The 17411-nt window shown below is 31.2% G+C and overlaps 1 protein-coding gene across 1 annotated transcript in view; it reads left to right on the top strand.

The window, feature by feature from the left end:
* Positions 1-17411, top strand: part of LOC115876931 (fatty acid synthase-like) — a 96603-nt gene that overhangs the window by 26853 nt on the left and 52339 nt on the right. Inside the window, exons 8-12 of the mRNA XM_030892979.1 lie at positions 938-1129; positions 3837-4168; positions 6291-6573; positions 7218-7447; positions 17099-17305. Coding sequence (XP_030748839.1) covers positions 938-1129; positions 3837-4168; positions 6291-6573; positions 7218-7447; positions 17099-17305 — 1244 coding nt within the window. The remainder of the gene's footprint in view (positions 1-937; positions 1130-3836; positions 4169-6290; positions 6574-7217; positions 7448-17098; positions 17306-17411) is intronic.

Raw genomic sequence — 17411 nt, 5'->3', positions numbered from 1 at the left:
GCCCGAATGAAAAGTATGTTGTTTAGAACACCCCACTCGGTTGCGGTCGGATGGCGCGATTGACGGCTATTTAGTAATATGCGTGCCGGACAGCAGATTTATTCTTCCTCTCCGCATCCTCTGCAGTAGTTGTTGTTGGCTCTCAGTTTCCATCTCACAAGGTTTACCCCCGTGGAACAGTTTCCAGTGATGATATCTACAATAATGCGTACTAGGTTCTTTTTGTGCTCTAGTAAATGTTTTGTCTTTTTGCTATCTACAACTGGCCACAGTCTTCGAGCTGTAGTGCAGTTCTCAAGGTGTTGTTACGTCTCTTGTTGCTTGCCCTTGATGGTAGTTTCTATATCTTTCTTCAGTGTGTTGATAGACACAAGTGCTTCTTCGCATTCCATCACAGTTATCGATCTCACTGCATGGCGATGTTTCTTAAAGTCACGATATCTCCTATTGGTCTATCAGCGATTTTCCCTCGTATACAACTGGCCGCTTCCTTTATAGCGTAAACATCTGCTTGTAGAATATGACAGCCATCCTATAGCCTTAAAGATCGTCGAATGTCTAGTTTCTCTGAGAAGATGCCTATACCTGTGCCTCCTAAAGTTACGGAAGCATCTTTGTAGACTGCTATCTCTTGAGTATTCTTTACTCGGTTGATTTCCCATTCTTCTCTCGCCGTGATCCTTATCGTTTTTTCCAAAATCATGTTTGGTGAGCATATAGACCGTTTCATAGTCTAGCAGATGTGGATTTTTATTCGCCGCAATTTTGCCTATCATGGCAGTATTCTCGAGTGATCTTAGTATTCCGCAGGATTCTCTTGGAAATCTCCGATATTTAATATGAATGTATTTGGTTTGGAATTTCCTACATTTTTATATTAATTTTAGATTTTTATATTAATTTTAGTTGTTAATTATAATTTCTTTTCCATTTGCAGCAAAAACGTAAAAGCACACTACTACCGAGGATACGCATTAGCCTCTAAATCTGGACAAATAGCAAGATCTCAAGCCTATTTCGATTTTAAAAAAGTTCCTTTGCTAATATGCTTTGGTATTATTGACGAAACAACTAGAAAACGGGCAAAAGAATTCTTGGAAGTGCCTGATTTTACTGGAGTTCTAGAAAAGTAAGTAGATATATTAAGAACAAAATTATGATAGTTTGACTGATAAGCGATAAAAAGATATGTCCCTACGGTCAATAAAAAATTATCTGCTGAACCACCTATTGGTAAATTCCAGCAACTGCGTTTTCATATTGGCACCGCTCGAGCTTTGAGTGCTGCGCGATATCGAGTGAGCGGTGCCGCTAAATAATTCAAGCTGTGCGTTTCGAATGAGAGTATTCACATTGACGAGCGTTTGGGCGCAGCGCTGCGCGGTGCACCTTTGTGAATTAAAGTATGAGAAGGGTTTGAAAAGGGATAAAAACTTGTATTTCGTTATTGTCAGGCCTAAAAGTATACAAGCCCGATCATTTTTGTTGTTTTTCTTTATTATAATAGGATGCAAAAAACGCAACCGAAAAATTTAGAGTGCCACATTTTTTATTTTTAGTCCTATTTTCATATTTTAATAAATAAACTGTATGCTAAAATTTTAATAACTGTGTATAGATATATCTACTTTAATTGGGAAACGCAGTTTTTTTTAACTTTTGTATTTGGCTTATTATGCAGTGTTAATGCAAGGGTTGCTATTTTACAATAACTTTAAAACTCCCGGTGCAATAATTTCGTGAATAGATTTTTTTAAAACATTAATTTTCGGTCAGAACCATGATTCCAAGAGTCAAATGAACTTACCATCAGCAATTTTTTCAAGTATCACGATACTTAAGATTGATTTTCATGCATCCGTTATCCGACGATACGATGATATGATATTAATTTTATTGGTTGAATTTAAAGACTTCGATTGGTTAGAAACGGTTAACCAATCGAAGCCTTTAAATTCAATTACACGATTATTATAATTATAATATGGTGAGTTGGCTTTGGAGATTATTTTCGTAATGCTATATTGACAGTTACATTTTATATATTAATTAATTAATTCTACGATTCGTCAGAAACTCTTGATATCGATTTCTTCTTTACACCGCTGTTAAATGACGTTATGGTTCCGTAAAGAGTTGATTCTGATATGTCAATCGTCTGTCAGTTTGTCTAAAATGTTCCTCTACCCTTTGATCGTAGAGCGGTGAGTGTGTAGTACCCTAGACACATATTCATAATTTTACCTATCTTTACAAGAGCAACGGCTTTTGCAACGGCACCATATTTGACACTAAACCCCATATTCAGTGGTAAGTATACAAAATGTATTTTTTCAATATAAAATTAACAATAATATATATAAATATAAAGCCACTCGTCATATTAAAAAAAATATCAAGAAACCAATGATAAGTGGTAAAAATTACAAATTTTTGGGCGGAAGTTCATTTCGCTCTTAAAAATTAACCAAAGCATGAATTGATTTGGCCAAAAAAATAATATGCTTTATGTTTTAGAAAAATTTACTCACGAAATTATTGCACAGGGTGTTTTCAAATTAAAATAAAAAACAACATTTCTATTAACCCTTAACTGGTCCGGTAATAAATATGTATCATAAAAGGTCCGGCGTAGTATGTAGGACTACGCCTTCTAAAAAGTTTAAAAAACACAAAAAAATAACAAAAAAAACTAAAAAATAACAAATTTTTATTTCATTATATATTATATTATGTATTATTGAACTAATCTAGACAAAAATGGGTTCAATTAATATTAACTTTAAGAAAATATAGTACAAAATAAAATAACATACATATAAATTTGAAAAAAAAATTAATTAGGTTTTTACTAAGCTCTAAAAAATAAAACTAAATTACTAACAGTCATTACAATATAGAAATAAGTTTTTAATACTAGATATATATAAAAAAATAAGTTATAAAACTGGAGTTAAGAAAAAGTTTTTAGTTACAGCATGAGGCAAAGTTCATTGTTTTCCTAAACATGTTTTACACAATGAATTCGTACATTCTAGGCATTAAAAATAATTAACTAGGACATAACATTGTCTTTAACTAGGATAACAACTCTATGGGATACGAATATCTCCGTAGGCGTGTTCTGGTTGTCCAGGAATTGGAAGTATTCTACCAATTGAAAGGTGGTATTTGTCGTGGAATATTTGACATTGTCAAACGCATTTGTCTGGCAGATTGTCATATTGTCACTGTCACAGTCCTCATCATATCATTTTAATAGAATTTCTTCATAACTAAGTCTCCTAAACGCACTTTTTTCGAAGGCCCGGTCATATTTTACAAAAGTTTGTCACACACAAAATCTTACACAAACGGTCCGGCGTCGTCTGAGAGACTACGGCTTAAGTAACTTCTGCCAGAACTTTTAAAAAACTAATCCAGTTTGGGAATAAATATGGCTATCAGTTGTTGGCTGTGAGGGGGAGGATTAGCTGGAACGCCAATCCTGTAGGCGGTCCCAGTAACTAATGAGAATGAGTTAATTATTTGGCGTAGTCTGTCAGACGACGCCGGACCAGTTAAGGGTTAACCCTGTATAATAAGCCAAATACCAAAGTTTAAAAAAACTGAGTTTATCAATTATTGCAGGAGATATATTTATATACAGTTTGCTAGAAAGTTCATAAAAATACAACTAAAAATAAAAAAAATATATTACTCTAAATTTGACGATTTTTTTTTCATTTGCCTTTTTTTGCATCTGAGTATTAATATGGTATATGGGTAGTATCTGTTAGTATAGTATAGTAGTATCTGAGTGATAATACGTAAGCAATGAAATTTGTATTTTATAGAGTACACCAAGTACTTAAACCGAAGAATGTCAGCATCATGAATATTATACTAAAGGATAATACAAAGTCAATTTTCGAAACTATCCTGGCTAATGTTACAATTCAGTTGGCAATTTGCAATCTTATCAAGACTCTGGAAATTAAACCATCAAAAATATTTGGCGTTAACAAAGATTTGTCTTTGGGTAGTTTAATTTGTGCATACTTTGATGGAGGTCTAAGCTTGGAAGAAGTGATAGAATTGGCTTATGTCATTGGTTCTATTGGCAACGCCGCAGATAAAAGTAGTACTGCAGAATTTTATGACTTAATTCAAAAAGACAAGAAAGCTGGTAAGTAATATTTTTCGACAAAATTAAAAAGAGTGTATAAAAGGAAATTAATAGCGATCGGCGCCGGCGTGCACATTACCAGGTGGTTTTATTAATAATATCATTATTATGATAAAGTCCAAATAAAAATGTTTTTTTTCAAACGTCCCAAAAGTATTAATTTTTGTGACGTGATTGACAATATAAAAAAAAGTCATTTTAACGCTATGTTTTAACGCCGAGGCATAAAAGTAAAGCATTTAAGTACGAAAATATATTATTAAACTGACATAAACTGTCAAATTCAACGAGCGTAACCATAATTTCTCGATATATACATACAATGTAACTTTTAGATATTTTTATATTATTTGGAAGGTTTGAAATTGCTTAAAAAATTATTTGTGGTGTTTGAAAATAATAGCATGTTCTATTCGGAATAAAAATGACTGTTTCTGCCTCGGCTGTATGTCAAATGCACAGCCTCGCCACAAGAAGTGTCATTTTTACTACTAAATACCGTATGATCGAAAAAAAACGGCGTCCAGTTGGCTGGGAAATGACGATCGTTGACATTTCCCATAAAAATTTACATATAAAATTACAGAGATCTTCATTTCATAGCCAACGCTGACGCGGTTTTTTCTCGATCATACTGTACTATTTCACGTTTTTAAAAACCGTTACATTAATTTGTCAATAACTAGGTAAATTAAATATTATGTTTTGTGTGCAAACCTAAAGTATATATTAGGATGTATTCAGGAAAACATTTCTACAGGGTGGCTCAAAAATGTGTGAGTGGATCGGGATGATTTTTTTAAATGGAATATCCTGTATATTATTGAATTTTTGTCTTCCTTTCTGACCACTTTGCATAATCCTAAGATATTATTAAATATGTTTCAATAGTTTCTGAGATATTAGTAAATAAATAAAGAATATATTTTTTTTAGCCTTCTTTAAGAAAAATATTAAAAATACAAGAAATATCCCGAAATGAAAACTGTACTAGATATTTACCATAGTTAGTCTATACTTAATTTGTTATAAATATTTGAATCTTAAACCATACAGGGTGTTTAAAATTCTATGCCAAACTTTCTAAAATATTAAAAAAGTAGAAAAAAGACCGAGACTGAGTTTTTTTCTTTGAACTTGAACCAGGTCTCTTTGAGAAAAATGGATGCATTCTTTATATTTCTAAAATATATCATAATTTTTCTTATTTTTTAAATAAAACGCCCTGTATATTATTTCTTTGTTAGATGTACAATTAACAAATAAACATTTTTTGTATTTCAAGTACCTATTTTAAAATTTTTACCGGTTTCGTAAATATTCGCGTTTATATTAGGTACATATAGCTCTTTCAACTGTAAAATCCCAGACAAAAATCATTAGTTGGCTTTGTTAAAAAAATTACTGTTGAAAAACCCATATGTAATATAATATTACGAATATCCGCAAAACTGTTAAACATTTTGAAATACTTTAAATACAAAAAATGTTAATTTTTTAATTCTCCATCTAAGAAAGGAATAATATACAGGTTGTTCCATTTAAAAATACGGAGAATAACTATTTTATATTTTAGAATGTGTGGCATAAAATTTTGAAAACCCAGTACGGTTTTATATTACGATATTTATAGGAAAGTAAAAACACAAAAAAATGCTTAATATTCTCAACGTCAACGGTTTTTACAAACGTATCTGTCGAAAAAAAAAACTAAAATGTATTTGAATCGTTGTAATTGGATATTTTAAATAGTTTTTTCATTGTTCTTTATGTTTTTTTTATTCCGACAACGGGAAGAGATACTTTCCGAAATGTTAAGCATTTTTTGTCCGTAAGGCACACACAAACTTATTTATTAATAAATCACTACTGACAAGTTGGTCTCCGTTGGATTAACGCAGCAGTGTTTACAAAAAATAACTATTTTATTGTGTAGAATCCGATTTTTGTCTGCTGAAATCGTCATTTCTCCCACTGGATATAATTTACTGCTTTTCGTTACTTTACTTAGACTACTTGTATGAATAACTTTGTTTTCTATTAATATTAATTTAAAAACTATATCATAAAAATTGAATTAGTAAAGTACTGAATATTATCATTCAATTTTTCAATCTTTTAGCTTCCGACTTGAAAAACATTTTGGATAAAATTATTACCAAGCCTAGAAAGTTAAGCAACAACGTTATTTTTGATCAATATCCGGCAGAAATTGATTCATGTTTTATAGTGAATTCTTTGAAATATACCGATGTATCTCAAACAGTTAAAGATTGTGTTACAAAGAAGTGCATTATTTTTGAAGTTGGAAATGGGCAAATGTCTACATTATTAAACAGTAGTAAGAAGAGCCTATCTGTGATTAGTAGAGGAGGTTTAAATGATCTGTTAGTTTCGATTGGAAGGTAATGTATATTAAATTCTATTGTATGTTTCTAACCGTATTAGTTCTATATGATTAAAAACGTTTCACATACAAAAACGTAATAGTTCTATATATGTTTTAAAACATTTAACATGTGAAGAGTGACAGCACAGATAAAAGTACTTCATCAGATCTTAAAAATACACGGGATAGTTTACGCGATCGGTCCGACAACAATAATGTATCCGAATCGCAATTTATTTTGAATAACGATTATGGATATTATGAATACATATATAATACCGTATGATCGAATTAAAACGGCATCCAGTTGGCTTGAAAATGACGATCGATCACATTCCCCATATAATTTTACATTATACACACAATGAGAGCGATCTTCAAATCATAGCCATCGCTGACGCCGTTTTTTTTCGATCATATTTTATAAGTCATTTGATTAGAAATAAAATGAACTCATCAAACTTTATACACCAGTTCAAATTAATGATATTTGCAGTATTTTTTTTTGACCTTTTTATCACAATATTTTATATTAAATATTTTTCATGTAATAAATGTGTATCATAAGTTAATAAGTTATGATAAGAAAAACATTTTATCATAATTTTAGTTAATTTAAATAATAATAAATATTAAATAAACTTTATTTCTACTTAATAGATTATATGAGCTGGGGGTGACTCCCCAACTTCAATACTTATACCCGAAAGTACAGTACCCAGTAAGTAAAGGAACACCTATGATTTCTCCAACAGTGGGTTGGAAACACGATAAGAATTGGTACGTTACCCGCTATTCAAACGATAATTCCCTGATGTGCGAGCAAAGGGCGATTGGCTTTTCTATCAAACGTTCTGAGGACGCCTACTTGACTGGGCATGTTGTTGACGGTATGTGAGTTTTAACAGATTTTTTACACATTATTAGTGTCATAATTCTAGATCATATATACTTACGTGGATAAATCAACGCCATAAGTTTAGCATTAAAAAATATGTCTCCAAAATCACGACATGCCATTTTTAAACCTTCTTTATTGCACTTGTGCCTATTAAAAGTTGCACGTATTTCCAAGATAATCACAACTTTATAGGGTTTAGAAACCTTTTAGAAAGTACAAATTATACATTGTTATGGAATATCTTGTCTTAATCATAAGCATTAGGGTGGTCCGTCGATATAGGGGAATTTTTTTTTTTAGAAATTGAAAACCCCTGTATGCCGGAAAGTTGTGTTTTAGTAAAATGATAATGCAGTTTTTTTCACATTTTTATTCCACCCCCTTCCACCCCCAACAGGTCCAAAATTTATTAAAAAATTCACAGATTTTGCAACATGCGCAACCATCATAGGGGTATTGAAAATACCAGACACAAAAGTCGGCGATGGTCAGCAATCACCTGTTTTTTACATTATATATTAACTTGTGACGTCATTTGGCAGAGCTCAATAGAAATATAAAAGAACTAAAGCTTGCTTGGAAACTCCGGGAAACTAACGGCAGTTAGTTCCGAAAACACTCCGGCAGTCTAACGTATCGCTAATTGCCATTCGCTAATATATTCCAGATACGTATAGTGATATTGTATTAGTATTTTGATATTTGATTTTTATCGTGATGGCTTTTTATAAAAGTGAAGAATTTAGTAAGAAAAATATTAATGATGGAGATGAACGTGTACGGATTCATGGTATGTGAGGTATGTATGTATATATAATTCTATAATAAATAGAATTAATGGCATTAATTTGCAATAGCACCTCGAACCCACAGTTTCATTATGGAGCCAGATTAAAGCAATCAGAAAAATTATGTTACCGTAAAAGCCCGAATATTGGTTAAACGTAGGGTTACCCACGTAGGAGCCCGAAATATGCAAAAAGGTCACTTTAGGTTAAGTTTAGATTAGACCTATATTTTTATTAATGCAAAACCAACTAAAACCTAATTCTAATCTAACCTAAACTCACTCTCTTTTTTGCATATTTCGGGCTATTACCTGGGTATTTCTAGGTATAACCAATATTCGAACTTACGGTGTAAATTTATGGACGGTCCATCAATTTAAATTCGCCGTACAAAAAATAAGTAATAGTTACTGTAGATAAAAATAAATTAATATATAGTTCCACGATAACTTAGTTTGCAGCTTCTTTTCATCATACTTAGTAAAAACCCGTCACAACCACTACTCATAGTATGTATGTATACCTATGTATTTTTAAACATCATTATGAGATTTAAGTCATAGGTGCCCATAATATGAGTAGCGGTATTGGCGGTTTTTTGTTATGATGAAAATGTTGTGTAATATGAAAAAGCAACAAAATATATTATCGATTGCAGCAACTATACCTAGTTTACATTCAGTATGTCCAATTAATATAGAACATTATAGCTATGCATGATTTTAAAAATTTGATACCCTTTAATTTTGATAGTTGAGTTTTTGAAATTATTTGTTTCTTAAACAAAATAGACCCATAATAATTCAAATCTTTAGCATCCAAGACTTCCAAGAATTATAAAGTAATCTCACGTCAAAATTTTTTAAAATTAATGCATGTCTTAAATGTTTGCAAAGTTAACAAAAATATGTCTTTGATTACCTGCAATTAATATATTTGGTCCAATTTATCAGTTCTGCATCATATCCGAAATTCAGATTGTGTCTGACACAATGAAGAGTCAACGTGTAACGTGAACGACAAGAAAATGGCAAGTAAAAAAAATTGTAAAGTCTTAATTACTAATTACACAGTCGTTCTTTTGAGTTCTCCTGCCTAAAATCTATATTGCCTTCCCTAAGATTTTAAATATAAATGATTGAAACTTATACAAGTTTACCACAATTCAAACTTAAGATAATTATTTAATTATTAAATCCATAATTATATTAAAATATAACACTTACGAAGTTACTAAATAATAACTATTTCTACTTAATCATTTAATAATTCTGATAAAAACACGATTGATTATTTATTTTAGAAATCATACGGGCTATAATCATTAATATGACTTTATTAAGAATACTTAAATCAAAATTTATTTGAAGGAATGCTACTGTATTACAATAATTGTAAAACAAGTATTTAATAATAACTCGGAATAATTATTAAAAACTGCTCATCTTGTTATAGATGTCGGCGTCTTGTCTCTATTATTTTATTAGCCGTTTAGCTATAGTTTGACTTCAGATAATGCAGATTTTAATGTGCCATTTGTGTTTTTTTATTGGAATTATTATTTTTAGCATATTTGGTATACTCTATGAAGTTATTTTTAAGTGCTCCTGTCCATTTTTCAATTATTAAAGTGCCTTTAGATACAATTAAAATTAATTAATTGGTGTATAGTATTTGTATTATGGGTTTGTTTATTTTTATGAAATTTTTTTTCCTATAAAATAAACATAGCTTACTAAATCACTAGCTAGCCATTTTTAAATACAGGATGTTAATTAAGTATCTGGCCAAACTTCAGGAGGTGATTCTTTGAGTGTTTTAAGGTAAAAAGTTCATATAAACATGTGTCCGGAAATGTATAATTTTAAAGATACAGGGGTGTCAAGATGTTTTCTAATAGACCTTTTTTATTAATATCTCAAAGATCTGTTAGCCGATTTTGTTGAAATTTCGCTGTGTTGTGAAATTTAATAAGTTAGCACTAATTAAATGATAATTATTATTTACAACAATATTTAAACGATAAAAACTTATCCCAATAAATATTTAGCACCGCCTTGAATTCATTTGTTTTAGGTGGGCGGTGAAAACCATGCAAGCTTTTTCTTTGTCCTAAGTTGGTAATTAAAAAAATTATTATCATATAAAAAAATATAGGTCCTAATAGCCTAATTTTTATCAAAATATATCAGCAAATCCGATGAGCCCGAATTATTATATGTTTTGGAACTTAATGATTTAATTAACTATTCCCTTTAATGCATCGATTGTGCGCATTATCCTACGCGCCAAGAAAAAAGTTGCATTAGTCTAAATTTATTATTTATGTTATTCCGCTCTTTCACGTATAATTTGCCCCCTGCTTCTCATACGGAAAGAGTTAGATTAAAATAGCCCAACTGTACTTAACAACCCATGCCTTGACGCATATTCTTTTTTATAATAATATCGGCTTTCAGAGACTAAACATTCATATCCATAAAATAGTTGGCCCACACTAATAAGACCTCATTTCGGCCCTCGGACGGCCTTGCTCTATTCACGACTTACGTGTTGACAAGTTGATTAGGCAGGTTATTGAACTCCATGTCGCCTCTAGCATGTCGTTTTTTCAAAGATGGGTCCCATATAAACGCGGCCAGAAGTATTTTCAATACTAAAAAAATTGAAAATTGAAAACGCCTGTACGCGGGGAAGTTCTGTTTTAGTAAGACGATAATGCAGTTTTTTTAGATATTTATTCCACCCCCTTCCACCCACCCCTCCTAACAGGTCCAAAATTTATTAAAACAAAAAAAAATCGAAAATTGAAAACGCCTGTATGAAAAAAGTTGTGTTTTGGAAAGAGACTCATGCAGTATTTTTTTAGATTTTTGCTTTATCCCCGTCCACCCCCACAGATCCAAAATTGGTTTAAAAGAAAAATCGAAAAACGCCTGTTAAGCTTTGGTGAGAGGATGATGCAGTTTCTTTAATTGTTTCATTTTATCAATGTTAACAAGCTTTCTTTATGAAGAGGTGATAGATCCAATCAATTAATCAATTCTCCCCACTCCTTGAGTTGAATTAGGTCAAGAAAAATCCACTACAGTTTCAAACACTTTTATTTACTCGCAAAAGTTATATTAGTTTAAAAAGATTAAAAAGACGTAAAAAGATTATTAATAACTAAAATCTTTTTTGGTTTCGAACTTTGGCATTTTTTCTCTGGAGTCTAAAGTGTTTCTAATAAATCCATCTCTTCATTTTTTGTCACAAACCGAGCTGGATGCTTGAGTGACGAGTTTAACTACTCTCTCAACTGCTTGTGTGTGACAAGGCAAACCCCTGACGTAGGAAATTGGAGGAGAATCGGGATTTTCCACAATTTGCTTCAAGTGATCTTCAGATAGACCTCTAGTAACAGGAGGTTCATGGTATACAATATTCTGCCAATCTATCAACTCAATATACTCCTTGCATTCAAAGTTGAACCCGAGAATAATAAAACTGCGAACTCCGGCGCCGTTACTATGGATTGTGTTATCTTCATTATTGCGTACTTTTAAGATTCCATGGTAGGCAAGTTTTCTAATATAGATTCTTTCATCCCAAAGCATTGCTAGTAATATGTTCTCAGGGCGTCCGAAGTAACCATTTCTCTGAATGACAGATTGGACTATATTTTTAAGATCCTCTGGTAAGTAATTACATAATCTGATGGTTTCAAAAATATGTTTGGGTCCATAAATGCATGAAGAATGAAGTTTGATTTTGAACCACATCGGTGCATAAACTTTCATTATGAACATCGCTAATGTAACTAAACTAGTAGACGGGTCTTCAGTAGAGGCATACAGTCTTAGAATTCTGTTACTAGTAGTCACCTGCAGTGATTAAGATGTCTAGGGTCGTGCGTTGCCATTCTTTCCGTCCAAGTACCACTCATGATTACTCAAGATATATCGTACGTATACTTCTGATCCGAACTTAAATCGCTAGTAGGCATATGTAGCAAGTAAAGCATATCTAGTAGGAATGCAAGATTCAATTCTTTTAAAGGTAACAAAGGAAAGTTTTTCACAATTGGCCAATGCTTTTCCAATGGGTAATGGGTCCTTGAAAGCTTTGAGGGCCAGTTGTGGTCCCATCCAAATGCTGTACTAAATGCCTTAAAGGGAGTTAATTTTTCAAAAAAAAAATTTCAAGAAAGATGCCTGACTGTTATAGAGGTTCGATTGATGAAGATAATACATTTTTCCTAATGAAATGCAACGAATTGGTTTCATTATCCACCTCCCCGTCGGCCTTTTGCCCTTCATACATTATTTTACCTTGGGGAGGTGGAAAATGAAGTCCAATATTTTGTTTTATAAGAGCAAAATACCTGGGTCTATCATAGACAAATTTTCCGCACCCAGGAGTTTTGTTTTTTCTAAATTTCAAATGTCGCACCACCCTAATATGCATAGATAAATGACACAAGTTTAGATTGGCAAGTGCCCATAAGGACAACGTAAACACTATTTGGCGCTATTCTTGCAACGGTCGCGACCCAAAGCTTTTGATAATTTCGGATCGGTTCGGCTTTTTCCGGAATTATATCGCCAAATATTATTTATTCAAATTTATTATTATTTTCTTTTAATTTTATAAATAAAATACAGTGTGTTGCATACAAGAAACTTGGAACCGACGATACGCCACGATACACGATGCTTTTTGCAGTTCACAGTTCACAATACAGTTTTTTAGTTTTTAATGCCACTTTTTCACAATTATCACGGGTTTGAGTAAGTAAAATGTAAATTAAACTAACAAGATAGCAATAATTACTTTGAGAATGGACGCTTTAAACACTTTTCGGTAATTTTTCAATAAGGCGGTTTAAATTTTGAAAGATTTAAAAATTTTTGTAGATTCTGACTTTGACAAGAGAAAATTATTTCTGTTATTGTTTGGCGGTTGTTCTTAGCAACCGCTATAGCAGCGCCAGATCGCGTACAATGGTCGCGACCCAAAATAATTATATATTTTGACGGGCTTTCCAATCTAAATTTATTTCCTTTATCTATGTGTAATGTGTAACATTATCACCAAAACATTCTTTTAAGACGAACGTCCATTCTCGTCAAAAATTAAAATAAAAAAAATCGAAATAATATGGTTTGGAGATTATGATATAGAGATTTATTTGGTATTACAACGAAAGGCTCCCTTCTTGAAGAGTTATACAATTTATAATTACAATGAATGAGTTGTGTAAATGTTAACAGCTCTAACTAGTTTTATTTCTTCCGAGTGGTTGTACTTCCTAGGTGACTTTTGTCTTTGGGCCTGAAGATGGGAATATTTTAAATTCCCGAAACATGTCGCCCCCCTTGCTTTTTTAAGCATTAAAATGTAAATTAAACAACTTAAAGATTGTGAGTTATTGTCCCTTTACCCTCCTTCAAAGGTTTTGCTTTGATAATAACTATTTAGTCAACCATGTTTAATTTATGTCAATGATGACATGTATTGATAATTTCGATTCCAAATATCTCGAAAACCATTACTCGTAGCGATTTTTACCAAGAGACCTTGTTCACGTAAAAAACTCAACTTTATACTCAATTTTATACAGGTACGGACGAAAAGTTAATACTCTTGAAACCATTTAAAAAATATGTAGGTGGCGCCCTCTACTAGTAGGAGTCAATATGACTCCTACTAGTCATATTGACTCCTACTAGTAGAGGCTACTTGACACCAATTTTCATCCAAATATTGACGTTACTTCCGAAACTATTTGGAAAAAATCGAAATAAAAAAATGAAACTTCTACACCCTGTATCTCCGAAACTAAGTATTTTAGGACATACATTTATACGAACTTTTTTACTTATTTTTATCTGCAGAATATGTAACCGAAGTTTCCGGAATACAGTTCGAACTACCCTGTATATGATCTAGGGTTATAACCATTGCCTGGAAACTTATATGGTGAAATTTTGATAAAATAATTTAGTACACACTAAAAACACGGTATGTCGCTAGTGGTAGGAAAAATAATTTTTAGAGGTTACTAGTTTATTTGGTTGCCTGTGATATGCATATACAGGGTGTTTCCTAATTAATCTAAAAAATATAAAATCGTTAGAAAACGAATTAAGGCGGGCTCTTAATAAGTATATTTATTTTTTTCTCGACAACCGTTTGATGAACAAGAAAAACTCAAAAGATCAATTTTGTTGAAAAAGGATGGCCAGTCAAGAAAAAAATATATTTTCTTTAAAAAAGCAGTGGTGTACCATTTATGTTAAGGAAAAAAGTCGATTTTTTTTAATTTTAACACCCTGTAGATCAGAAAGGAAGTACTTTAGACCCAATGGTTATATAAAATTGTTTTAAGAACACATGAGGAATCACACCATAATTTTTTATCGACTAATTCGAAAACACCCTGTATATTGTCAACTTGACAATGACTGCTGATAAATCAAAAAATACCTTTTCAGTGAAAAAAGACTGATTTTCGCAGGAAAAATTTTGATTTTTATTGAATTTGGGCCTGCATTTGCAAATACTGGTTTGTTTTTTCATTTTCTATCTATCTAAATTTTAAATATCATAGTCAGAAATAGTTTTATTATTTATTAACTGTAAAAATGGTGTTTTCTTGTTTTGTTGCATCTTGCAAAGAAACTAACAAAACTGCAAAAATGTACGTGTTTCCAAAAGACGATAATATAAGGTATGTATCTTAGATAAAAGAAAAATATATGGTATGTATTCGTGGTTTGATTTTTTTTCGTTCGCTTTAAAATCTATAAATCTCGGTCTATTCATTAGACAGCCAGTCGACTTACGATCATTTACATGAAACTCTGTCAAATAAATAAACAAATAAATTGTAAAATATATATATTCTTATATTTTATTAAAGTTACTCTGATATACTAATATATCAGTGTAACTTTAAAAATAAATCCTTTGAATTCAAATATAAACATAAAAAACATTTACAGCAGAAAAGGCGAAGGCGCTGGGTTAAACGTAGTCTCCACTAAAAACACGGAGGGGCGCTTTGACCCAAAATTTTACTATTAAGTTTTATATCTATCTTAATAGTAGATTATTTTCTTTTATCTATGGTTATAACAAACAAAGGCAAAAGTAATTCTAATTTCCATAACAGGCCTATTTATATTGTTTATTTTTTTTAATGCGTAATATAAAAATTTGAAAAACGGAAACATTGTAAATGAAAATGTGATCACTTTTTCCATAAATATGGTTATTAATTTCTAGAGTTGGAACCTTTGGTGTTACAACAGAAGATTTGGAAACGATTGTTATTTAATATTAACCACAATACACCAAAACATTTTACTTTTTACACTGTCAAACATTACGTCTCACTACTTTGTCATCAGTAGATGATTAAGATTACCGTATGGTCAAAAAATGGCGTCTAGCTGGCTTGGAAGTAAACATCGATGACATTCCCCGTATAATTTTAGATATAAAATTACGCCGATCTTCATTTCATAGTTTTTTTTTCGATGATATTGCAATTTTAATCATCTAGCCATGTTAATATCCTCAGCAGATGATGCCAACATGGTTAGCGAAACACTGGGTAAAACTGAAGTATTTTTGCATTGTCCTATTTATTTATACGAACTTTTTTACTTATTTTTATCTGCAGAATATGTAACCGAAGTTTCCGGAATAGAGTTCGAACCACCCTGTATATGATCTAGGGTTATAACCATTGCCTGGAAACTTATATGGTGAAATTTTGATAAAATAATTTAGTACACACTAAAAACACGGTATGTCGCTAGTGGTAGGAAAAATTTTTGTCCTATTTTGCAATTTATAAAACTTTAATTAGATCTGTTATAATTAGTTATAGCTATAGTTAAAATTTAGGCCTTTTCAGTTTCTAACCGTGATAAGTGTAATTTAATTTTCGCATTTGTATTATTTTTAACTATTCTATAGTTATTTGTATATATTTCGTATTTAAAAAAAATATATTCAATAAAGCAGTAAAATTAGGCTTTTCCAGTTAGGTATATAAAATACTCAAGGCGAAGAATCTATTTTTTTTACTCTACAACATATTTTACTAGTATATTTTTGTTTACACAGGGTGGTTCAAACTGTTTCGGAAACATTGGCAGACTATTTTGCAGATAAAAATAAGTAAAAAGTTCGTAGAATTATATGCTCTAAAATGCTTAGTTTCGGGGATACAGGGTGTAGAAGTTTCATTTTTATTTCGATTTTTTCTAAATAATTTCCACGTCAAGATTTGGACGAAAATTGGTATCTGGAAGTTTTGTGACATGAATTTGATTTTGATGTCAATATGACTCCTACTTGTAGAGGGCGCCACCTATTTAATTTTTAACTAGTTTGAAGAATAATAATTTTTCGTCCGTACCTCTATAAAACTGCTGTGTGAAAAAATAAACGTTTGTTTGTTGTAATGTTTTTTTCGTAAAAAGCTCTCTTAGTAAAAGTCTCTACGAGTTTAATCAATACATTTTATTATAGATAAAAAATAACCATGTTGGGTAGATATTTATTTGACTAAAAAGATAAATTTGGGAACTTATTTTTTAAAATTAATCATAAATTTTGGCATAAAAACATTTCAACTTTATTTTATTAATATTGCGTTTTTTAACTATTTAGTCAACATATTTAATTTATGTCAGTGATGACAATTTATGTCAGGTATTTATAATTCAGTTTCCAAATATCTCAAGAACCATGACTCGTAGTGATTTTTACCAATAGACCGTTTTTACGTAAAAAATATAATAATATAGAAAATAAATTATTCTCAATGAAAAACTGCGTCTGCTATTTTTTAGGGAGAAATCTATTTCCTGCTATGGGATATTTATTGGTAATATGGGAGGCGCTGGCTCGTACTCAGCGCCTACTTTTAGGAGATATGAAAGTTGTCTTTGAGAACTGTCGATTTATAAGGGCCTGCTCCTTATCGACCAGTTTAGAGTCTGCACTGACGCTTCACATTTGCCTTCACAGGGAGTCTGGAATGTTTGAAATTTGTGAGGGTAAGTAATTGAATTAAATATTGATACTTTTGTTATTTTAAAAATAGCTGTAACACGTTAGTTAGATTTTTAAACGTTGTGTAGAAAACATATCAAATGTAATGCT

The sequence above is a fragment of the Sitophilus oryzae genome, unplaced genomic scaffold, assembly GCF_002938485.1.
Source record: "Sitophilus oryzae breed Bouriz unplaced genomic scaffold, Soryzae_2.0 scaffold_1440_pilon_pilon, whole genome shotgun sequence".
Lineage (NCBI taxonomy): Eukaryota > Metazoa > Arthropoda > Insecta > Coleoptera > Curculionidae > Sitophilus > Sitophilus oryzae.
Note: the sequence above shows the minus strand (reverse complement) of the source record. Positions and strands in the feature narration are given on the sequence as shown.